The sequence below is a fragment of the Thermobia domestica genome, chromosome 18, assembly GCF_964235325.1.
Source record: "Thermobia domestica chromosome 18, izTheDome1.hap1.1, whole genome shotgun sequence".
NCBI lineage: Eukaryota > Metazoa > Arthropoda > Insecta > Zygentoma > Lepismatidae > Thermobia > Thermobia domestica.
In genome coordinates, this window is record NC_137471.1 from 52212892 (window position 1) to 52238333 (window position 25442).

The 25442-nt window shown below is 36.2% G+C and overlaps 2 protein-coding genes across 6 annotated transcripts in view; one reads left to right on the plus strand and one right to left on the minus strand.

Annotated features, from left to right (window-relative positions):
- The window catches only part of LOC145675752 (sodium-dependent proline transporter-like), a 124638-nt gene extending 120914 nt beyond the window's left edge, over positions 1 to 3724 (minus strand). For 3 of the 4 annotated variants that reach the window (XM_081746405.1, XM_081746404.1, XM_081746402.1), the window contains exon 1: positions 3376 to 3724. Coding sequence is in view for 2 of the 4 variants with exons in the window: in XM_081746404.1 (XP_081602530.1) it covers positions 3376 to 3378 (3 nt within the window). In the remaining 2 variants the exon portion in view is untranslated. Of the gene's footprint in view, positions 1 to 3077; positions 3294 to 3375 lie in introns of those variants that run through there. The other variant, XM_081746403.1, reaches the window with a different exon arrangement.
- tud (tudor domain containing protein) overlaps positions 3724 to 25442 on the plus strand; it is a 67248-nt gene continuing 45529 nt past the window's right edge. The window contains exons 1-3 of one of the 2 annotated variants that reach the window (XM_081746400.1): positions 3724 to 6006; positions 17837 to 17957; positions 23652 to 23732. In XM_081746400.1, coding sequence (XP_081602526.1) covers positions 3984 to 6006; positions 17837 to 17957; positions 23652 to 23732 — 2225 coding nt within the window. In that variant the 5' untranslated portion in view covers positions 3724 to 3983. The remainder of the gene's footprint in view (positions 6007 to 17836; positions 17958 to 23651; positions 23733 to 25442) is intronic. The other variant, XM_081746401.1, reaches the window with a different exon arrangement.

The window sequence follows — 25442 nt, forward strand, 5'->3', positions numbered from 1 at the left end:
TAGAAATATATGCATCGAGTTTCATATCCTTAACTTTAAGGTGTCCTGAGTTAAGTAAATGAATAAGCTTCCTGTTAACGAAAGAGTAAAGCTTTAGGCTTTAATAGTATCGGGAGTGTAATTATGCATTTCAGTGACCCCGAAAGCTATTGAATAGACACTCATATATTTCAATTAGGAATTTTGAATTATTACCCCTCCTATTAAACCTCCATGCACATAATGCTAAAATTTGATGTGAACGATATAGAGGGTATCATACATAATTCATGCACTCAAAAGCTATGGATTTAACATTAATATCGTTCATTTTCGATTATTTTTACATGTTCCTGTGTCTCCCATGATAGAACTAGAGGTGATACGGGTTTCGATTCCCGTCAGGAGTCGTGTGGTTCGGGTTCCACGTTAAGTCGTAGATGCACGTCTTGTATAGAGTAGTAGCTGAAAGACACGCTGAACTCTATATCACCTCGCCTCGTGAGATATTCTACGTTTGCATAATTTCTAAACCACTTTTCTTTCTTTCAATCTCCTCCTTCCTCTTAGGACACGCATAGGTTCAAACAGAAACATTCTTCACGGTTGGAGGACGCAAGGCTACTGTACCATAAGCGTACAACCCTTATGGGACTAGGTAGTGAGTTGCGCAGTTTGAGTAGCACACACGAATAAACCACGCTTACATTTATTATATATAATTAATAAAATCTCATATTAGGACTTACTCTGCACGTCAAACTTTTAACATATGTGACTTTTTAGATTCTGTTCTTCTTCTACTTTATTATTATTTTTATTATTATTATTATTATTATTATTATTATTATTATTATTATTATTATTATTATAGCTATATGAAGCAATTGTCTCGGCAAACTTAGTTAATACACACCATTCAGCAACCGGTAGTTGTAGAAATCTGGCTTTTCCAACAGTAGTTGTTAGCTCAATCGGTAGAGCGCTGAGCCATGGATTCAAGGGTTGCGAGTTCGAATCTAGTCTAAGTGAAAAGATTTTTTTTCCTGATATAATTCTTGAAATGGAAATGTTTCTCTCTCCACCTTTATCTCGTAATTCTGAATAGAGATGTTTGGATGTGAAAGAAAAAGTATACTAGAATATAAGAAAAGAGAAGTAATTTACATGATTCCTTTTGCAATTTTTAACTATATTTTCACCTATCTAGGACGTTTCTAAAAAGTTCAGACTTCTAGAGCTCCTTTTCGCTCTCTTATGTGTCCTTTAATTAATTTCTACAGTTACTTAGTGAATCACATATACATATATTACAGATGTCGTATCTCTTTCTCTTCTCTCTACATCATGTCTGGAGATGAATGTTTTGACAATAGGTTACAAACACGATTTTAAAAAATAATACGATCTGCGATATCAGTGATACATATTGTGGTGTTTAACTTAACATATAAAACAATAAATAGAAAAACTGAGAATACGAATCTTTTCGTGCACTGATGCTTCAATAACAGTGCACTGATGCTTCAAATCTGTGTCTTTACTCCCTTCACCTATGTTAATTCCCTAGTCAAAATAAAAACTCTTCAAAATTAATCACAAATTCTTATACAACCATCCCTTCCTTGGAGTACTGCGCGGTCACATACCCGTCACTGCGATGTAAAGGCACTTATGGCGACGAGGATACAACGAATTTAGCGCCATACTGTGTAACGTCATCAGAATCAATTTGACCACAATAACGCGACAAATGTAACTGTTCTCAAAAATAGCACAAATTTTCTTGGTTACCTTATAATATTACACCACGATATATTCCACATACAGGGTGTAAATCATGCCCCTCCCCCCTAGTCATTTCAAGACGAGTTTAATGTTTCATTCTAAACGTAGCTTCTCCTGCCTCCCCTACCATGGTATCACCTAAATCCGCCCATGCCGTAAAGTTGTCTTCCAACGGATATTAAGAGTTTTATTCCAAAATCCAAAGCATCAGTAAAAGTACCCACACAAGTACGACCCCTCAATTGTTTCAGTAATATCGAAATAATTTTAATCTGAATAAAATTATACCGAAAAACGTAACATTCAGCATTATTATAATGTCTGGGTGGACGGTTCCTAATAATGCAAACTGCATTTCTGTCGATTTCAAATATTGAACTGAAACCGAACCAAAAAGAAAAAAAAAACTAAAAAAGGGCCCAACAGTTCTTAAACCAAACCGAACAGTTTACAAACCAAACCGTTTCAAAACCGAACCGAACCGTTCCCAAACCGAACCGATCCCAAACCATACCGAACCGTTCCCGAACCGAACCGAACCTTTCCCAAACCGAATCGGGCCGGTTTGAAGTCCAAACCGATTGATTCGGTTTAAACTACAAACCGAACCGAAACCGGTTCTTGGAACACCCGTCACAGACATCCTCTTTTACCCATCCATTTCCTCTTTCTTAGGCAATAAAACTGGTCCGGGTGGGGTTTTAGGAACATGGGGAAGTGTCCTCTTTCTGGGAGCACATACTACTGCTTGAACTCTTAAGATTCGTAATATATATGAAATTATCAAAATATCCAATTTTTATATGGAAGGTAAAGGAATATTAAGTAGGCCTATAATCATTTTAATTGAAAATTATAGCCCTATATTACATGTAGACTTGGAACACTACAGGAGCGTCATTTCAGACTTTGCTTGGGGGGCAAGACCCCTTGATATAAGTAAAATTTCGCGTTTTTCACTGATTTACTACTATTGTATTGATAAAATCTATATACATCTCAAACTCAGGGGGGGCAAATGCCCCCCTGCCTCCCCTAAATGACGCTCCTGGAACACTGCTTTGATATTGCTGTAATCGGTACTGGTATTATGGATTGGAACCTTTTTGTCGACCTAATTTTTAGTTTGTCGTATGCTAACACTATCTGTACGAAAGATGAGAGCGCTAAGCGATGTCGATTCATGAGATATCTAAATTTCTTTTAACCTATTTTTGATATTTTTTGCAAAGAAATAATTATGTCTACATCAGATTTGACCTGCAAATCGTTCTTAATTTAAAATGGAAATTTGTTGGGTAGACCTATACCTCATATTATAAAACAATTCAAACTAGACTTTATACTTTTCATCACATCAAAATTTCAGCATAATGTATCAGAACTCTTTAAATGCAAAGAAGTTTATGCGCATCTCAACAGAATTATTCTCACGTACTGTTAAAGATCTAGCAAATTGTGTTCATTTTTGTTGCTAAGGATCTACAAATTTGTGTTCATTTTCGTAAGTTTGCTCCACAGTTTACTTACAATGAAAGTATGCAGAGTCTTTATTCTTAAATCGTAATATCTATGTTAATATACAATCAATCATTTTTTGCTATTTACCATGTGTAATTATTCCTTTCCATTTAAACTCTGAAACGCTATTGATTGCAAGGAGGTCAAATACATTGTCTTTTTAGTTTATGCGTGAGAGAATTTTATCCCGCCTTTTACGGCGCTAGCATCGGCATGTTCTGTCTGATCGTACAATTAGAAAACGAAGACCAGAGCATATGATATTTCAGTAACCTCTCTCGTTGGTGGCGTATGCCTTTATTACTAATTTCTCAGTTCTCAAGTTACAGGAAACTTATAACTTGTAGTACATTATAAAAATGTTCACATCTAGAATTATACTTTGAAATAGTTTTCGAACAATAAATTGTTCTTTTCTACACAGTGTTAAAGTGCAAAATGTTTACTGCGCGTTCCAGAGTGTTCAGACTGTACGTTCTCACTATGTAGTCAGTGTCAGAGTGAAAGAAAATGAAGTTCACCTGGAACACGTTGAGTTATGTGACCGTGTGAAATTGAAAGGAGTATTGTAAGGTTTTGACATTTGGTTGAGGTGTTTGTCTTAATGCTAACTATCAGCAGAGAACAATATTTATAATTATGTTAAAGTTTAAGATTGTTAAGTTGTAAAACATTACGTGTTTGGTGACAACAAAATGAGTGTTCAACAAGCGTTAGAAGTGTTCGTAACATACATTGACAAAGAAGGCCCATTACTAAAATTATGGGCACAGTTAGATCGAAATTCGGCAATGCTTGTCGAGCGTTTAATTTTGCAGTTGAAAGATCAATTCGAGAGGGGAGCGGGTATTCCACATCCGTCAATGCTTCGACCTGGACAGTTTTGCTGTGCAAAGTACAATGACGGTAATTATTATAGGGCGCAAGTAACCAATATATCAAATTTGAGTACAGGTGTAGTTGGTGTACAGTTTGTTGATTACGGCAATTCAGAAAATGTGGCTGTTAATAGCATTCGAATATTACAAGAGCCAATTTTAAATCATTTAGCTTCTCTTCCACATCAAGCCACGGATTTTTTTCTGGCAGGTGTGTTACCACCTACGGGTGAATGGGATGCCACAGCATTAGGGTATGTCAAACAACGTATTTGTTACGAAGAGTTGAAGGGTGTGGTAGTGGCTCAGGTGCATGATAAGAGACTTTTAAGGGTATTTTGTGAAAACAAGGATTTTGCTCAGGAATTAGTTAGTAATAACTTAGCGAAATCAATCTCAATTGCGGGCCAGGAAAGCCTATTGCAAGGATTATTCGGTACAACTCAACAGTGGCCCCAGATGTTTAATCCTACAATCCCACCTCCAGGACTTGCGAATATGAATCCTTTAATGACACAGACTCCTTCAGGAATAACACCTATCAAATTAGGAATGCGCCTCAACCCTAACCTTCCAAGTGTGCAGACGAGTTCTGCTCCCAGTGCTCAACCAACGAGTCAAACTGAGACAGCTAAAGTTTTTACTAGTCCAATTTTGGAACCTCATTCAGAACACCGTGTATATGTGTCATATGTGGAAGATGGACCGTTGTCATTTGCAGTCCAGTTAGAAGCTGCGGCACCAACTCTCACATCCATAATGATGGAAATAAACCAGATTCAGCCAGTGCCACTTAAAGACGTACCGATGCCAGGAACAGTTTGTCTAGGGAGATACACAGGTGACAAAAAGTTATGTAGGGCTGTTATTATGTCCGTGAAGAATGAATCATGTAAAGTGTACTACGTTGACTTCGGAAATACGGAGTCTCTTCCGTACACCGAAATATATGAACTTCCCCAAACTTACATAAACCCGAAAGTATTAGCCTTGCGATTTGCGTTGAGTGGTATTAAGAATGTAAATGTTACAGACGAGATGAAAGCCATATTTCAGGCCGTTGTAGCAGACAAACAATTGGTATTGAAAGTTATGCCACGAGAAGGACCACCTCTGAAGCAGTATGGCGAGCTGTACGATAATGGTCGCAATGTTCGTGATATAATGATGGAAAAGGTTCAAGCCAATGCTAATGCTAGAGCGTTGAAAGCCTTGAACTACCCAGTTCTTCAAATAACTGATAAAATGGAGGATGAGGTAATCATTTCATACACTGACAGTATAACTTGTTTCTATGTTCAGCTAGAAGTAAATTTGGATAAATTGAATTCTCTGATGGAGAGGTTGGCAGTGTATTGTGATAACATTGACTCTCAGGTAGACGAAAAGCAGGTAAACATTAACATGCCATGTTGTGCTCAATATTCCGAAGACAACCTGTGGTATCGAGCTAAGGTGATATCACCAAGTCACCAAAATACTGTGAAAATTTTGTTTGTCGATTATGGCAATGAAGAGTATGTTTCTTTATCACAGTTAAAACCGATTGATCCTACGCACGTTAAGTCTTTGCCAGCACAAGGTATTCGGTGCTGTTTGAATGGGTTTGACGAGTCAGAAGCAAATGATGCCCTTACAGCCGAGTTTGAACAACTAACTACAGGGAAAACCCTTACAATTAGCTTTGTAAATGATGTTGGAGGTACATTTGCAGTGGATTTGTACGACAAGGAAAAATACCCGTCGATTCATATCAACAAAGAATTGAAGAACCGTGGAAAGTCTCCCAAAGTAGAAGAAAAACCGAAGGTAGCTACAGTGCAGGACAGTTGTGATGACGGTAAGTACTTCAACAGTTAATTCTTTCGTATAAGTTCCGAAGGTGGGCATCCATCTGCCTTAATATATAATTGCATGTAAACTTCTTTTCTTCTTCTTCTTTTTTTTTTCAAAATAAAATACATAGGATTCTTTTTTTTAAATCTAAAACTTGCGCTCACGGTCATCATCTATATTCAGTATCCATGTTTTAGTTCGAAACTTTACGTAATCGTCAAATGGTAATCGAACTGAAGCCCTAGAATATAGTATGTGAATTGTGTGCATGTTATGAGTATTTTGTAAATTGCTTCATTTACTTTATTCAGCGTGTGAAATAAAGGCTGTATTTGTATTATATACAAGAGATGCGCGGCTGACCGAAGAATCGAAGTTTGGTTTCCGGCTTACCGTGAAGAGACGGGTTCGATTCTCGGTCCAGGTGTGCATCATTAAATTCGCACCTATAGTGGAACTGATGTAATATAAAATAGATTATTTCCTCCAATTATCATACATAATATTGGGGTATTGTTTAGTTTCTTCCCCAAATCACTTAATAGTGACTGGTTAAAGTACCAGCTCCAAAGCCGTCGATCAGGGGTGTGAATTTGAATTTCTCTGTGCGGATTCACTTTAGTAGCGTACGCGATAAGAACTGTTATGCAAAAAGCACTAACCAGCTTGTGCTAGGTGGCAACTAAAAAGCACGAACGCTATTAATCGAGTCAGGGCAGAAGCATAGCAGGAGTTAAGGCAGAACTGGTGGGGTGAATCCGTAGGGAGCCAGCGCGTCAGTGACGGTGGGTAGATACATAAACGGGGAAAGCTCAAAACATAGCATATCGCATAGAAAATCTTAGGTGTGTGTTTGGGGAGAAACTAAATGCCACCCTAATATTGTAATGTAAACTAAGGGTGCTGAAGCAGTGAGTCATATACTTCAAAGGTAGAGGAGTAGCCCTTGAAGACGACGAATGATTCCGGTTCTTCCAAAACCATTACTCTCGAAAGTGTGGAACTTCCTATGAAGGTTGTCGGAGGACCAGCAACGGGATTGTAGATAATTATTGGTGTGTCGTATTGATCAGTACATACAATACTAACGGGTACTTGCCAAGTAATTATGTTCCCCGACTTCTGACCCCTGAGCAGAAGGAACTTCTTGTAAAAGTGCGCTAAGATATTCCTGAATTATGCCGCGGTACAATGCACTTTCTTACTGTTGGAGACGAACTTGAGAGATCTCTTGCCCAACCACTACTCATTTTTTCCCACAACCCTCCGCTGATCTTAGGCAACACATGCGCTGTCGTTCTCTTCAATGTTGTACTTCCGTAATATTCGTCTTGAACTGGCAGTTTGCTCACTGAAACTGAACAAAATTCAGCGTTTTTTTTTTTTTTTTTTTTTTTTTTTTTTTTTTTTTTTTTTTTGCAATGAATGGAAGATAAAAGAACAGAGGGATGTGGCAACGTTGATTTTTAGGCAACGGGGGTCAAATCTCTTAACAAATGTCACCACGAACACCAGGGAGAGTTTCGAGGACTTTCCACAAAAATTATATATCTGTCTATGTCTACTACTGTACCTAGCATTTTTTGTTCGTGACTGTCTCGCCAACTGCAATATATTGCCGCTTCCGCACCTCGCTGGATAAATCTTTCTGTTTCTTTCTTTTCCGGAAAACCTCTGCTATTTTCACGTCGTTGCCGAGACCAGCGCGAATAAAAGTAAGCTATGGAGTTAGTTCTTCTGGCTTCTACAAGTAAATTAACATATTTTTTTTAAAGCTTAGCATCTTTTTTTCGTCACCGAGGCTATGTGAGGTGTTGATCAAGATAGAATACGAACCACCGTAATGCGTTTAAATTTTGGATGGCATTAGTATCTCCCCTAAATCCATCGACGGCTCTGGGGTCGGTATTGTAACATAGAGTGAACCGTTGTAAACGACCTCTTTATGCCTGCTCTCTAAGGACGCACCCCCTTGCTATCGCTCGGGCTCTCTGCTGCGCTCCTGTTCTGCCTCAGATATCATTCATGTTTTTAGTGGCCACCTAGCACAAGTCGATTCGTGTGTTATGCTGTGTAGTTCTTATGCCATATATCTACACTATATTTATGTTTATCACAGTTGCAAATAACGAATCGCAATCACTACCGAGTTAGCCAGAGTTACTACCAAGTGATTTGGGCGAGAAACTAATACGCCAAATTTTAGAAAAATAAACACACTGCTGAACAAGACTGCACTTATTTAATATAAAAACACATTTTATTATATTAAATAACATATTAAACATATTAAATAAGTGCAGTCTTGTTCAGCAGTGTGTTTATTTATCTGATTTTATTCGCAAGACGTTGACTATGAGCGTGTGCCAAATTTTAATATCCTCTTATTTGGTATCGAGCCCAAGACCACGTTCATCAAAATCTCGCGTTAGCCACACTATACCAGCGGGGAGTGTATTCCAGCATTGCCAGATATGATAAGACAGGTGCATTGCTGTGCTAGATGAGTGTTTTGAAGGAAGTACGGAGGAAGGAATACTGTGTGAATTAAATATTAAACTTTGGTACAAAAAGAAATCAACATAGCTACTAACCAATATGGGGGCAGTGCTGGGACCTCTTTCAAATGAATGTATTTCAAATACGTATTTAAAATACAAAATACCATTTTGTATTTTATATTTTAAATATCTTTTCAAAAACTATTATGTATTTTATATTTGAAATAGGTTTTGTAGTGTATTTTGTTATTTTTCATAATATGCAAAATAGGTCTGATTTTCGCAATAAAATATTATGCAGTTTACGAACCTGCACATAGTATACTAGAAACTATCAGTTATAAACATTACGTGGCCTCATCATTGTCGATTGCCTGCTATTGCAGAACTTGCAGTCAAAATCCCCGAAATCATGCGAAGTTTTCAAAGATATTGTTGGTGTGTTTCCCACAATATCTTGTTGTACAAGGTGATATCCTTATTTTGATAGTTTAATGAAGCTTCAAAATGTAAGAAGTGACTTAAATGATTCATGCCTTGCACTGGAAAGTCCCACTTTGCAAGATAACAAGTTGGAATTTCTCGACGAATATCAGAGCCGTGGCTACGGGGAAGCGAGCGGGGCGGTCGCTGGGGCACTGATAGCAAGAGGCCGCAGAACGAGCAAGAAAGGGAAAAGTATTGGAAATGAGTAATGCTGCGTCGCTCCGAAAAAGTATTGGCGCCCTATCAAATCAATATTGTTGCCGGTTTACAAAGAAATAGATGTCAAAGATTTTCTTGCTCTGTCCGCTCGCAACCCAAACGCTTCAATAAGAATCACAACTTTTTACTCCTACTTAAAAAGAAAAAAAGTGATCTTTAAATGACAATGTTATACACAAGGTGCTGAGTAATGATTTATAGTGTACGAAGGAGCGTTTCAAAATCAGAAACTGTAAAACTCTGAAATACATGTTCGACGTTTCAATGGTGATAAGTTTGCTTAGTTAATCATGCTTTTGTAGCCAATCGGATTAATCACGAGACCCGGGTTCGATTTCCGGCGGGAGCTCATGTGGTTCGGATTCCACGTTAATCAGTAGATCCACGTCTCATATAGCCTCGCTGCAGAACGGGACGTTAAACTCAAATTCAACTCAACGGATTAATCACGGCGATGGAAATGAGAAGAGTGTAGCATGCAAGCTTCTGTTTGCGCGTGAATAAGAAAAATGAAGGTAAACAAGGGAATAATAACATTTTTTAAGTTTAATCAGTTGTAGAATATAGAGGCTTAAGGGGTCAGAACCACCCAACGAATTTCGGCTTTTTCAAAGACTGATAACTACCAGTGGTGTTTTTTTTTTTTTTTTTTTTTTTTTTTTTTTTTTTTTTTTTTAATTCCGTTGTCATATGAAATGCTTTCAATTTGAATATGAATTTATTAGGATCATTTCTCCATCTACTGCGCGAATCGCCAGAATATTTCTTGTGCGTACGTATCTAGTTATGTTATTTTTACATACAAAACATGTACAAGGATTTTATATTATATATATATATATATATATATATATATATATATATATATATATAGATATAGATAGACATAGATAGATATATGGGTGTGTTAGTGTTACGTAAATTAATAACAAGTAACCTTAAATTCAGAACTTTCATTCATTTAAAAATGTCTATAATTTCAAACATGTCTAAGTAGCCAAACTATATTTTGGATTTTAATTACAAAGATTAAACATATTCTTCACCTCAATCGGCCAACATTGAGAAATTCACAGAAACTGCTTTTGAATTTCCGTTACATTTTACAAAATATTTTTTACCGTAAAAGAATCGAAATTAAGATGTTACTTGTGTGGTCACATACAGAATAAAATTGTAAAAGTTTGCAATTATTACCGGAAATTAATGCTGTCACCCATTTCGAACATTTTAAAAGCATATCATTTCCAATGTATTGAAATTTCATTTCTTATCGATATTCTGAAACGTTGTAAGAGTTGTAAATTTCCATAACTGTTCTACAAGTAGATTTGTATACAACCAAATATAGTTATCTCAAGTTTAACAAAAAGTTCAAAATAAGTCTCTTGAAAACAAGTCTTATTTGTAAAAGAATTCATAATGATCGCTTTTGGCTGTTGCAATGATCTGTCTAATTAGCTTGATAAAAATTCAGCGTAGCGTAACAACAAAAGCTGTTTCTCTTATATGTAATAAAAAAGGAAAAGGAACATCGGACATCAGCAATAACGAGGAGAATATCTGTGCGTTCTCCAATACTTCTCAGTTGCAATATGTCCAGTATCTTGAGGATTCAGATACTTCATCGTGTGTACTGGAGAAGTACCCTCGTTTTCTTAAATTATTTAAAAATAAAATACATGTGTGCCAAGTTCAGCAGCTGTTCAGTGACTTTTCTCATTTGGGGGCCTCATTATGAGATTCCACAGAATGAGTATAAGTGACAAAATGTTCGGAAACAATTGTTGCTGAAAACGAATACGCATTTCCTTAAATGATAGAATCATGTTTGATGTAGGCATAATGAAAGTGTCTGATGTCGGATAGTGCAAAAATATGATTGTGTTTGATGTCTAAACTATTATATGAACCATAGTCAATACACATATTTTGCAGACTATGTATAAAATTAGTGATACCTATTTTGTATTTTGCAAATGTATTTGAAATACATATTTTGTATTTTAAATATACTTCTGAAAACTATTTTGTATTTTGTATTTTAAATAGGTTTGCTTAACTATTTTGCCCAGCACTGATGGGTGGACCTGTGTTCTAGAACCTTGCCGGAAGTACTGTTCAAACTTACATATATATGTACTCTTTGTCAGCACGTCTAGTCCGGGAACTTCGATCTCTTTTTGTTCATACGCAAATTTAATTTTAATCCATTTAATTGTGGAAGTCAACAATCAGCAAATTTTTGTTTTATAAGTATCTTTTTCTTTCTTTCTTTCTTTCGTACTGTTTATGTATGAGGATTGTTCGGAAAGTTCGAAGAATTCTTCAGACGTGGCGTTGCAATCAGAACAAAAGGATGAACATTACAAAGTCACATCTGTTCAGAACGTGCATCACCAATCGTCCGATAATTTGGTTTGCAGGAGCAAGAAAACAAACAAAAATTCTAGTGACTTGACAACATGAAACAAAAGGAAGTTCATGATGTCAAGTTTCTGGTGATAATGCACTAATACAACAGCCACCAAATCCGAATTGCACACTTTCAATTGGCAGTTGACGGATTTTAGCTGTGGGGAATAATCTTCAACATTGCTGTGTGCACGCTTGAACAGCGTTGACCACTTGCCAGCAGTGGCAAATGATGGTTTTGAATCTAACACTGTGTTCAGTTTGGCTTCGATGGCTATCGCATTTAGTTTCTTTTTCATTAGAAAATTGGGAGGCGTGGTGGCTCAGTGATAGAGCATTCACCTGTGGTGGACAAACACTGTATTGGGTTTTCTCTGGGTTCTCCTGTTTCCTCCCACTTTCTTCATTTCGCTATTTAATTCATTTCTCATCATCTCCGTCCTCTTTAACCTAGCCAGCATAACCGTGGGACTTAAAAACTGAAAGATTTCATTTTCGCCAGAAACTTGATAAAAACATGAACTTACTTCCATACCATACTGTCATCTAACGAGCACTTTTGCTGCGTCATATGCCTCTACAAATCATAAGGACCAGTGACGATGCACATTTCCTTTAAAACTACGTATGAGAATTACCCTCAAAATCAGGCCATTTTATTCAGGCTTGATGTGATCTGAGTCGTCTTTGGACAATATTCTAGTTAAACAAACGTTAAAGTTGAAGAGTTTAATTATAATTCTGATTCATATCTAATTAAATACAGTCAGTTGGGGTGATTGTGGCATGCTTTTGTTCATAACTTTTTCTGTGATAAAGCTATTGCATTGTTTGTGATATATAAATACTGAGAGAAGGTTACTGTATCATTGGATATCCGTGTCTTAAAAGTAGGACTTCTCATTACCCAGAAAAAGAAACAACTATACCATGCCAATCTTACAACAGTATTGAGGTGACTTTGGCATACCCTTTTTTCTTTGCAGAAATGAACAGAATACATCATAAGGGTACCAAAGTCAAAACTCCTATGTAATTCAGATTTCTTACTGCAAAGTTATAGAGATTTTTGAACTAGGGATGACTTTGGCATCTTCAATTCCAAATCAGTTATGATAATTACAATACAATGTATTGCATTGAGTGATCTATTGTGCTTCTAGAAAAAATGTAGAAATGCTATAAATATAGTACAGTCAACCACAAAGGTACCTGGACCCTTGACTTATAATTCCATTACTTGGGGTCCAGATACTTTTGTGGGTGACTGTACATTGATAGGGAAAGAAAATTCCCACGCACAAAATATGTACAGAGATGTGGACCTTGAACTAAGAAAGAACAAAGCAGTTATTGTAGCGCGTGGTTACAGAATGTATCCATCAACTCTCCTTCAAAAAAGGTAGAACCCGAAATACAAAACAGTCACTTTCATCATCTCCCCCTCCAAAAATAAAAGTTGGTAGAACTCGGAATCCAAAAGCAGTCTCTTTTCTGCTACATCAATGTTCATTAGAAATTTATATCTTTCCCATATCAACCCTTGGGCTTCCAGAACTGGATCAGGTAATACTGTCAAGTATGTCATGTAGTCCAACTGTAGACTGATGTGATTCAACAACACTGAACACACTTTTTGTATTACTGGAATGGAGCCCTGTAACCCTAAATTCTTCGTCCCCAAAGATCTCTCTGATGATACAAACATAGGTTTGTGCATTTCTTTTACCCCCTTTGAATGACAGAACACATTCCCAAGAAGACTAAATTCTGTTGGAGCTTCATACTGGTAGGTGTCCATGCTGGTAGTGGCTTCATTTTCAGCAGTATCATCATTTGACTGATCATCTGAAGGTAAGTTTAAGCCGGAAGAACTAGGAGCCGTCACACTGTTGCCTGGATCAACAGTGAGTTGTTTCTTTTTCATGAAGTTCTGATACCATTTGAGTTTCCAGTTCATCTTTCTCGTAAAAACTTTACCAATGTAGACTCTACTTGCTCTTGAATTTGTTCTCGACCTGGGTAGGTAAAGAAAAAGTTAATCTAGTTAAAGTTCCAAGGATGCCAAAGTCACCCCAGTTCAAAAAGTACAATGTACATACTTATTCTTGTTTGCAACAATTTCGTACTTTTGGGATTGTGAAAGGAACAGCTAAATTAAAAAAAATAAAATAAATAAAATGACTGTTTCTTTAGATGTTTTTAAATAGCGTGCAGAACTGCAAAAAAAGCATCTTGATTCGTATAAATGTAGATGGTTTGTTAGAATAATATAGGTTTCACACAGACTCAGCAAGTGCAAAAATTATGCTGTTTGGGAGTAAATTTTTTTTTTTTTAATTTTTTTTTATTTTTGGTAAATGTGCCAAAGCCACCCCAACTGACGATATATATATTCCCCTACTGTCGTCTTGCTAGGGTTCTAATGAAAAGCTTGACGTGCGTATACTTCAATTTCAGATGGCGTAGTGAAGGAATAATACAATTGCACTAACAATTACCTATATAATAAAATTTGGTGAAGAAAATTAATTACCTTAACTAACAACCATATCTTCACAGAGCCTTAGTGTCTTTGTCTAAACTTACATGAAAGAATTTTAACCAGCTAGAAGTTTTTGTGTAAACTCAAGGAAGTGACAAGTGTTAAGTGAATAGTTAACGCTTTGGATTTTTAAGCAGAAGGTCAAGATTCGAGTCCTGGCAAGTTCGAACGTTTTAAGATGTTTCAATTTCAATCCATACTTAGGATAATAAAGCAAGGTCTTCTTTTGTAAAGATGGAAAAGGATATTGGAATGGGGAGAATAACGGGTAACTGGAGTAGGACCATGAATAGAGATAAACATTTACGATTTTGTTACTTCAATTGTTCCAATTTTATATTTTCAGTTTATTTCAATTATTTTCTAACTCATACATGATCATCAGTTTTTCGTTCCTCTCATGTGCAATACGTAGTGGAATAATACATTATACACACAGTGAGTTACAATGTGTTTGACATATAACACTCATTGGACAACACGTTCCGAACAATAGAGACCAATCTTAAAGGGAAGATTTTTTCCGTTAATTAATTGCACAGCAAAATCCGGTTTCAGTGCTCACAGGCTTGCCAACTGCTTGAAAAAGTTAGACAGCATCTGCCCAAAATAGCAGCAAAAGTACTGGTCCCGATTTAATGGAGTAATAGCAATCAGGTGTAAGTATATATGTAGGCACGGAAGTTTCGTAAAATGAGCTAATTTATTTTATACAATATCTCTCACCAAATAGCTGAGTACGGCAAAAGCTCAGTACTCAATTCACATTGTAATGCCCAATGAGCGATGGCGAGGGAAGGTGGGTTACAAGCCACGTTATTTATCTTTATTACAACTCAATGCGGTTGCAGGCCAGTGTTCTAGAATCCTGCCCTCCTAAATCTATTGTAATGAACAAAAATAAGTATAATTTTCGAATTATAACATATGTCATATTGATATCCATTTTAAAACTCATACCTTGCTAGAGCTTTGCTACAATAATGTTCACAGACTTCTAAAGCTCTCTCGCTAGGTCGCTGTACAAAAAACAAAACAGTAACTATGCCTTCCAAAAACTAATACGAAAATAAATAATTTTATGGGTATTGTCAGCGAAAGCCCTGCTCTGAAACTTTAAGTAGAAATATTAAACCACTGCCTTCATTTGTAAGTTACCACCATCTCTCTCAAGCATTTTTACTGTACCAGCACAAATGTTTAAAACGTTGGGTTCTGAGAAATAAAAATCCGTACTTAAAAGTATCCCCTGACTTTCCCAAGTTTCTTTTTGCTTTTTTCCCCATCAGAATTACAATTGTTTCAGAACTTTTTACGAGTAAGCTGAGTTTCCTGACTTTTCTAGGTTGATAGGAACCCTGAATAATGTGTACTAAAATAAATAAATAAAATAAAAAGGAAACAGGTTTTAAATTCCCGAAATCTTCACATGAAGTTTCCTGTCGATTTTTTGTCCCTAAAGAAAGAAAAGGAAACATACGGAAAGGAGGGCTATATAGTGGGGGAAAAAAATCTTTGAAGGGTTAGCACTTTTTTTTAAAATTGATTATATGCTTGAAAGCAAAACAATCATGATGACAATACGAAGAACAGTAAATGTATTTACTACTCAAGGAACATGGAGAAAAAATAAATTTAATATTATGCACCCCGCAAGTCGAAACTCTGTGATAATGTTACAGATAAGAAAGAAAATGTTGAAGAAACTTTATTATCTTTACTGTTTTTGGTAATTGTAACGCTATTTTAATATGTACAGTATTACCGGTACATATTGCAGAGAAAATCTTTCTTGAATACATACGAATTATCTTCGTTACTCATTAATAATTAATAAACTATTTTGAGTTACGACAGTCTTAATTCTAAGAGAACGTTTAAATGTGGAATCTTGCGTGCGGAGTATTGTACTGCATATGTCAGAAACATGGACATTAAGCAAAAATTATGAAAAACGTTTGGGGGCTTTCGAAATATGGGTGTGAAGAAGAATGGAGAAAATTAGTTGGTTCGAGCAAAAAACGATTGAGAGCGTATTAGAAATGGAGGGGTAGAAAAGAAAAGAACAATATTAGATATTATTAAGAGGAATTGATTGGGGCATTGGCTAAGAATAAGAAGTAACTGTATCATGAGGGACGTGGACATGGTGGCAGGAAAGAGAGAGAGGGGGCGAAGGAGACTACAATGGACGATATCAAATCAGAGAAATCGTACGTGATGACGACAAGGCTAGCGGAAGACCGTGGAGTATGGAAACTTCTCACCTGCGGCAAGTGATCAGTCAATAATGACAAAATACCTATGATAATCGTGATGGTGATTCAGCCACTGGCTATTTATAAAACTTAAAAAAAAAAAAAAAAAAAAAAAAAAAAAAAAAAAAAAAAAAAAACTTTTAGAATAAATATTTAACGGAAGTAACTAACGTGCTTTCTTAATACTATTTAGTAAGTGGTAGTATAGATCTACCTTGTTCATTGAGTCTTTAAAGGGTTTTCCTGAACAATTTCAGTCGCCTATACCATGATTTTTCTCAACAGGTGACATTACTAACATGCAGATTAAAACTATTAAAATATCTTGCTCCTTAGGTATAAGAAAAATCAGTAACTTATCTCGTAATAAACTTTTAAGATTTGTACAAAATAATTTTTCAACATTTTTTGCTGAAAGAAAGGAGGCTTCATAAATGTTCTAAAAACACGAACGATGTGGGGGTCTTGACCTCAATTTCATTGTCAATACGTGCATCATATGTCCGAAACAAATTTTGATTTACAGCTCTTGCACTTTTACACGAGATGAAAAGTGATCTAATGTGAACGTCTGATAACGAAAATTAGCTTGCATTTTGAATCTTAATGTGTGTGCTGTTCGGAATGTTTTAAGATTCACTCAGAGATAGGATTTCAATCGAAACAAATGCATGAGCAATACAAGGAACATTTTATAGCGTTTAAAAGTATATTGTTCGTTGTTAGTGTCAGGTAGTTACAAGTTTGTATTCTGCTAGAATAGATTTTGTATTTATTTATATATTAATGTATTTTATATGAAAAGTAATGCCTGGAGACGCATACATATATAACTTGAAATTTTTACAATAACCAGTGTTTCATTCGCATAGCGTTCCACGACTACTAAGTGCTTTCATGACAGCATCGCGCAAACATAGAGCGAAGGTGAGGCGTACTTAAAATAATACTTGGGGCACGGTGGCTCAGTGGTAGAACGCCTACCTCAGAAAGGACTAACTTGCGTCGCAGAATAAAGTATAAATCGAAAGAATAATCACTGTCTTCACAAAATTTACAGAGCGTCCACAAAAAATACTTCTATAACCTGGTGGCGGTTATAGGGTCCCTGGTTCGATTCACGGCCAAGTAAGCTTGTGGTGGACAACGCTGTCCGTGGGTTTTCTCGTAATACTCCCGTGTCCTCCCATATTCTCATTCCTTCAGTTCTTCCATCATTCACCTGTTTTAATCTTCGTCTCCCTTATCCTAATGGGCATAATCATGGGACGTTAAACTGAAAGATTTCATTTCATTTCATTTTTGAAATACTGTTTTGTTGGAACCCATTGATTGTTGATTTATAATAATAATTTTGCTATGCACTGTCAAAGTTCGTTACCAGTTCCCTTATGACCTCATTGATTTCAGGATGGGAAGAACCATCAAAAGATGTGGAGCGAACAATAGAAGAACAGCCGAAACGATTCCAGACCAATAGACAATCCAGCTACAATGATGAAAGCTCAGATTTTCAGTCTAGAGGAAGAAGGTTTGTTTATTTAATATATTCTAATAAAATCATAGGTTGAAAAACAATAAAAAGTTGTTTTTTCATTGGATCGATTTTTTGTTTTTAGCTTCCTTATGGATATATATATTAGATGTTAGAAACATTTGTTTTTAGTACACTTTAAATATGCTTACAGGAAACATACTTGTTTCATATCAAAAGCAGCGAGACCCAGGAGTCCGGTCTAGAAGGGCTTTTAGGTACCCTTTAAATCATTTTTGGCATGAGTGTAATGACTACAGGTAAGAACACTTGTTATATCTTGAAAGTATGTTTTTCTGGGCTATCTTACGAAATAAAACTAATTGAACATTGATATTCGTAATTTAGAAATTTATATTTTAGAATAAGCAAATTATCATGTGTGAAAAAAAAAAACACTAAAAGATATATTTAAATATAGACAGTTTTTGCGTAGTATAATTCGAAGCATTCTGGGAATCAGACAGATATTTTACAGTATGAGCAGCGCCAACTAGTTTCCTCAAATTTTGCCAACAAATGGTTTGATTTGTCAGAATAATATACTTTATAGACCCTGGTTGGATGAACTTTTTTTTTCGGTTGGAGGTATAGTGGCGGTCAAGATTATAAGGCAACGTCGGCTTTAGGTTAGACTACTGTGGACCTTCTATTTTTGCGCATTAACTACTTAGCAGTGTTTCACAGGTACTCCTGTCCAAAGCATAAAATTTGACAACAGTTGGATTGCGGTCTGAGAGATACTGAACATTATATGTCTATATATAATTTTTAAAATGGACATCAGATAATTGAATTTTGTAATGGATATCGCATAATGCAAACAAAGGGCAAGAAGATGAAATAGTATTTTGGTTTTATTTGAGCGATATACACATAGGTGGACAATGCAATGATATAAATTTTAAAGAACAGTGTTTCAGCAAGTTGTATTTCGTAATTGTTTGTAGCTTCGTTGATATGTTAACGTTTTAAAAGTCAAAAGTAACTATATTTTGAAAAGTGTTTTTGACAGCGTTGTATGGCCAATTGTCGCTCATTGGATTAGCAACAACGAGCACTACGTTTTCCGTTTAATGACAGTGTGAACACACAGAGATGTACATAGGCCATCATAAGCAGTTCTCAAAATGTCGTATTTTGCATGGATTTAAGTTCATAAAAATTCCAGCTCATTCAAGAATTGAAGCTGCTAGACCATCGTTGGTGTCAGATTACCATTGAATGGACTCGGGAATAGCTTAGTGAAGATTCGCCATTTTATCGTAGAATTTTGTTCAGTGGTCAGGCCATTGCTGACTCAATGAATACGTTAATAAGCAAAATTGCTGGGCTGTATCTAAAGCTGCTGTTACAAGCAAAGAAATGCATGGTTTTCTTTGGTTTATGGAGTGGAGGAATCATCGGGCCATATTTCTTCAAAAATGAGGATGGCCGGAATGTAACTATCAATTGCACCCGCGATCGTGCCATGATAACGGACTATTTGCTACCTGAAATTCAAGTCTGTGAAGTCAGTGATACCTAGTTTCAACAGGATGGCGCTACTTGCCATACAGCGCGTGAAACAATGAACGTAATTGAGATAAGTTTGACATTCACACTCCGATTTAAAACATGTAATGTTGCCAGGTTAGGCAGATTTTACTATATATGACAAATTAATCGCTTCTACCTGTATCCTGCAAATGTTGAATAACACTTCATCGCTTGTGGGGTTTTGAGTTCGATTCTTAGTGCAAGTACGAGTTTCAATATTGATGCAGCTGCTTTAGGTAGTTAGGAAGCAACTTGAATCGTAGAACGACAACCGTATTGGTTTTATCAGCAGAAGCGCTCTCTGATCATGATCCAGATGAATGTACTTCTTCACTCCATGGTCACAACATTTATATTCTTGTCACGTTAACAAGAAAGGAAGAAAATAACTCGTTGATATGTATCGCTTCGATTGGAAATCAAACTTGTTAGACTATTTTACCGGAAATATTCATATTTTTAGATTGTCTTTTGTAACTAATTGGTTGATTGAATTGTGTTCTTTTCAGTACCGAGGAAATATCGATCCACAGTTTAGCATGGGTTTCAAACTATATGCATTGTATCTAGGGTTGGCAGATTGAACTGAAGGCAATCCCGGAGAGGGTTAGGAATTAGATTTTTGGGCTTTCAGCATTATGGCCATGTTTGCCCATCACGTATGAGGTATATGACTTATGGTGATAACACTGCCCGGGGAATTGGGAAGGAAGAAAGGAATGTTGGGTACCATCCTGGCATTTGGCTGTGTGAATGAAGAAATCCTCATTTAGGACAGCTGACGTGAAAAGAATTTACTTTTTTGACGGAGTGTCTCCACCGGGAATAGAATCCGGGACCGCTCACACCAAAGGCCAGAGCGTCAGCTATTATAGCTACTACGCTACGCGAGGCAACGCAAACCGGGAGACTAGAGGCATTTGTATAATTGGGGACATAAATTTGAAACTGAAGATTTGTGCATGTTACTTCTAACACCTAAACAGTTACTAACTTCTAACACTACCATTACTACAAGCCAAACTAAGTAAAAATGACACAAAATATCAGTGATTATATACGCCTACTGTATCCTTCTTAAGAAGCAGAAGGATATCAGTTTGTGAGTAACGCAAATATTACATAATTCAGAACAGAGTTAGGGTTGCATAAACATGTAGGCGAAAATATTTAAATATTCTTATTCCTTATTATAAACGTAAGGCGCTTCACTGTCAGACTAGTTCCTAATAGTTGTCGTTAGCTGCACTGCCTCCTGTGTGACTCCAAGAGATGTCCATAGAGGTCATTCAATTTTCAGACGAGTCGAAGGCTTGAGGTGAACAACTAGTTATTCCTCTTTGGAGCTCTACTGCGTCAAGATCCATGTTTTGCTGAATCTTGACACGTCATTTTGAAGTTCATCTGAGGACAGATTTCGGCCATCATAAGTTCCAGTTTAATTTTGTTTCAACCATCTGACGATAAAATTTTGATTACGGTAAGCATTCGTTCGATATGTGCATTACTGACTGATGTAGCGAGAATATACTGCGAGAAACTTACTTTGAACAGTTTAGGTTTATCTGCTCTGTCGAAAAAATTACTCAATAATTTACAACTATTATCTTTCGTATCAAATGTGGATATTATCGACTTCAGAAGAGAAACCTTATTGTACAGTTTATTTCCATAGAAACTAATAATAATGTTCCAACTCCACCTCTTCCAAATCGTTAAATTAAACAGTGTTAGGCCACGCAATAATAAAGATTCCAGCAATGAAAAACAGTTAAATCTACTCCTTTTGTTACAATAAATATCCTTGTAAATTCCAGTATAAATTAGCGTCAAAATATGTAGAGACAAAGTACTTTCAACATTGCATGAAATACGAGGGTCTGGCTCATACTCGATAAAGACTGTTAGCACTCAATAATGACAGAATCAATGAACAAATAAATATGTGCAACAAAACGTAGTCTTTATCGAGTATGAGCCCTAACTCTCAGTTTCATGCAAAGTAGAAAATAATTTCTCTGTATTTTGATATTTTTTACACTGAAATCTATAGAGTCAATCCATAACCTAAGTGATCAAGCATGTGCCGCTCGACCATCTCCGAAGAATCTAAATCTTTTTTTTATGAATATTTATCCTTAATCAGGTACTTCAAAACCACGATCATTGGATTTTTAAAACATCTCATAGCGACTGCCGCCATTTTGCTTTTTTTTTTTTCGATTTGAAGCATTTATGGATTTTTCAATATCTCCACATGAGTTGGTCCTACCGAAATGAAAATTGCTGGGCGTATCCAACTTGGGCAGAGAGCTCCTTCGTGGCTAAGCGATTAGCGTACACGCTTTTGGTGTGGAAGACCCGAGTTCGATTCCCGGCGGGAGTTCATGTGGTTTGGGTTCCACGTTAATTAGTAGGTCCAGTCTCATATAGCCTCGCTGCTGAAAGGCACTTTAAACTCAAAATAAACTCAACCAATTTGCGCAGAGTTAAAACTTTTATCTCTCAACATTTTTGCCTAAAATCATTTGAAAGGAGTGAAATCAGGGCATATAGTAGCAACATTTTTGATTGAAGACATGTTTGGGAAGAAGAAACAACTGACGTAGAGGTGTGCGTGTAGTCCGGGGTCATTATAATACACAAAAAATTGAGTTAACTGACTGGGGAATGTAGACCAACAAAAGGACAACAGTCTCCTGCATGAATTGACAGTTAAAACAAGAATAGTCGTGATGAGATGAGAACTACTTTTTAGACTGTCTAATAATCGTAGTATTTTTATGCCATTAATTTATCGAAATCTTACATTACATGCGTTAATGTACATAAAGAATTGTAAATGGCATTTAATCAAAATGATAAAAAAAAAAGTGAAATTACAAATATTAGTATCATAAACATAAAACTGCAGAGAATATGCTAGTGGATACCGTATACAAAACCTACTTGAAGAAAATAAGCTAAGTAAACTTTACCGCTCTTTACAAAGTATTCATGCTATATAACACGTAGTTTCCAATTTAACCATATCGTAAGACTTCAGATTGTCCACATACATATCTTCTTTTCGTTAGAATGCGTTTGAGTCTTGAAAACGATTGTTCAACATCTACAGGACAGACAAGAGTATATTGAAACACGTTACAACCGTAGGATTCGTAATATCGGCCGTGCCTTCCATGTATTTAGTTCGTCAACAAGGATTCATCCCGTTCGCTGAGGAGCGTTAAATTTGGTATTTTACTTATGTCTATTCCACGGTAACGGCAAACTACATGACTCGCATTTCCGAAAACGGCAAATATATACAGTTTGCACTTCGAATCCGATGGTTCTGAAATTGTAATAAGATCTGACGAGGAAGAAGAAGAAGAAGAAGAAAAAGCACCACGTAAGAAAGAGACATTGTTAGTGTTCACAGGACACCCATTGTTTAAACAAGAATCAGTAAAACTTAATTTCTTTAATAAAGAAATCTCCGTACAAAAATTTTCTATGTAAACAACCACTTTATCAAGATGTTTCAGTTTCAGAACCCTTACATTCGAAGTGCAAAATGTGTTATAAAGCAAGTCGAACTTCATTTAAGTGACAACGTGGTGAACAAGGCCACAGAATAAATGATTGAAACTGTACAGGAGAACTCTTACGCACGCAATCAACAAACTGTTTCACTTAACCTATTTAGTAAGTTGATTAAAAATGCGTTAATTTCTGTCTGTAAGTAAGTAAGTAATTTGGATCAGGTTTTGTTGACATGGAATATGCATCTGTGTAAATTACTATTAGATTGTTCAATCTATTGTAAAAGTTTTACTAAAATCTAATCTAGTAGTGGGATAGCATTTTTGCTTTCGAGTGTACCTGACAACTGTGTTAGTACTGCTTTTGGTAATATAAAACACCTTTAAGTATTACGAATGTTTAACCAAAGTGAAGTTTATGAAATGAATATTCGAATCTGAGGAATCGTGATAATTTTCACCTTTTTTATTGTTTCATTCATCATTTGATCATTAAGGTATACGTACTTAATGTCAGTCTTGAATTCCATAATTAGAATGCCATAAGTCTGGTTAAACTAATGGAAACAAGAGTAATTATTTCTGTTTCAGGAGTATAATTAAATTTCTTTTTTTTTTACCTCAGGAGAGGCCAAATGTACAATAACAATAAAGGGCCTTGGAAATCAAAGCAGTCACAACACCGGGGAGGTGGTCGTCAAGCACGGTAACTTTGTGTGGGTTAAGACTTACTGCTTTTCATGATGCATGTGTTGAGCATTTGCTTTGTACATGCTGCAGAGGGTTCTTAGTTTTGCACATCTACCCCTTCTTTATAACTGGAATGCTTTCAGTCGTTTCCCCTAACCTTTGTGCGTGAGCTAAGTGCGAAGAGTTTGTGTATGGGGAGGCAATATTTACATACTGCATTTTTGTATAGAATTTCATGACACGATATTGGTTATTTTCTCACTTATTTTTACTGCAATGAAAGATTTAAGTTGTACTTGATTTAGAATGCTTGGTGTATGGAAGATGCGTTTTAAGTTTTCATTTATTTGCACTGACACCTTTTACCTTGTTTTCACATGGAACTTTGTAAATAAATAACTAGATAGGTTATTGATATTATAGTAGTAGTTCTTGCTCAAGATTTTCCCCTTGCAATGCAGCATGACAGGTATTGGATGTTGTACTACAAAATAATTTCTTTACAGCAAAGTTAATACATTGTGCCTATGCTGAATTAAGGTTTCAAGTATAAATAATCCCAATTTCGTTATTTTCTTTGCTAATGATAGTGGTGAGTAGTTTTACTCTGTTAGTAAAGTGCTTAAGAACGGATGAAATTCAAGTATTTGTGTAGGGATATACAAAGACGGAGCACCGACCTCAAGAGTGATAGAATATATGGCTGTTGAGGGAGTGAACTGAGTGGTCAACACATTGGCACGCTAAGCCTCAGAGATGTATTCGATTCTCTGTCCACATATTTTTTCACTTCGTGTATTACTGAATTGGCACTTATAGAGGAAGTGGTGTGAGGTAAAATCGGTTATTTTCTCCATCATGTATGTGTTGGGATTGTGTGTTTCTTTATAGTCGAGGTGTTAATACGTTGGTTTTAGACGTAGCGAATTTTTATTATAATACCGTGAGGCAATTTAGGGAACTGCTTGAGGTAGTGAATTCTTGCCTAGGAGGCCAGAAGTAATGCCGAGGCGCTGACTATACGGCATTCAGCTGAATTTGCTACATGTAGTCGTACCTTAGTACCAGGACTTTAGTTTTTATGTGAAGAAGATCGATGTGTTTAATTCAGGAACGGTCCACCATTTGTGTTATAGGTTGTACATGGACCACAAATGCGTCATTGCAGACTTATAGCCCGCTTAAAATTGCTTAAAATTTGTTGGGAATACAGAAGGCGTAAGTTTGGAACGAAATGTCGGAGAAAAAAATAGTAACCTTATAAATTTCCTTCTATGCTTCGAGGCTAACCCTCTCGCCGCCTCTGCTGTTCTTCCTCAGATGTATAAACGACAACTACAGGTGAAAATAAATACGAAGTTTTTTTTTTTTTTTTTTTTTTTTAATAAATTAATAAATTCGACTAGTGGAGACTGCCCCAGACCTTCGCATTTGCTTGGGCTACGGCGTCATACCTCAGATTTCAGCCTTTGCTTCCGTTCTTCGTACAGCAAAAGTACGTTTATGGCATTATTCTTTTGGAAAACCTTAAACCCCTTTCCCCCGTAGAATACGCACTTCAGTCAAAGTCAAATGATAAAAACCCATGTCGGCCCAAGTGCTAACTGGTTCAAAAGTTCATTCAAATGGTTCACCCGTTTTCTCCTGATAATGAGACTGGAAACCTTGAAGTCATTTTTGTGTACTGAAGGGGGGAAAAAAGGTAGAAATCGTCCTTCCTCTTCCT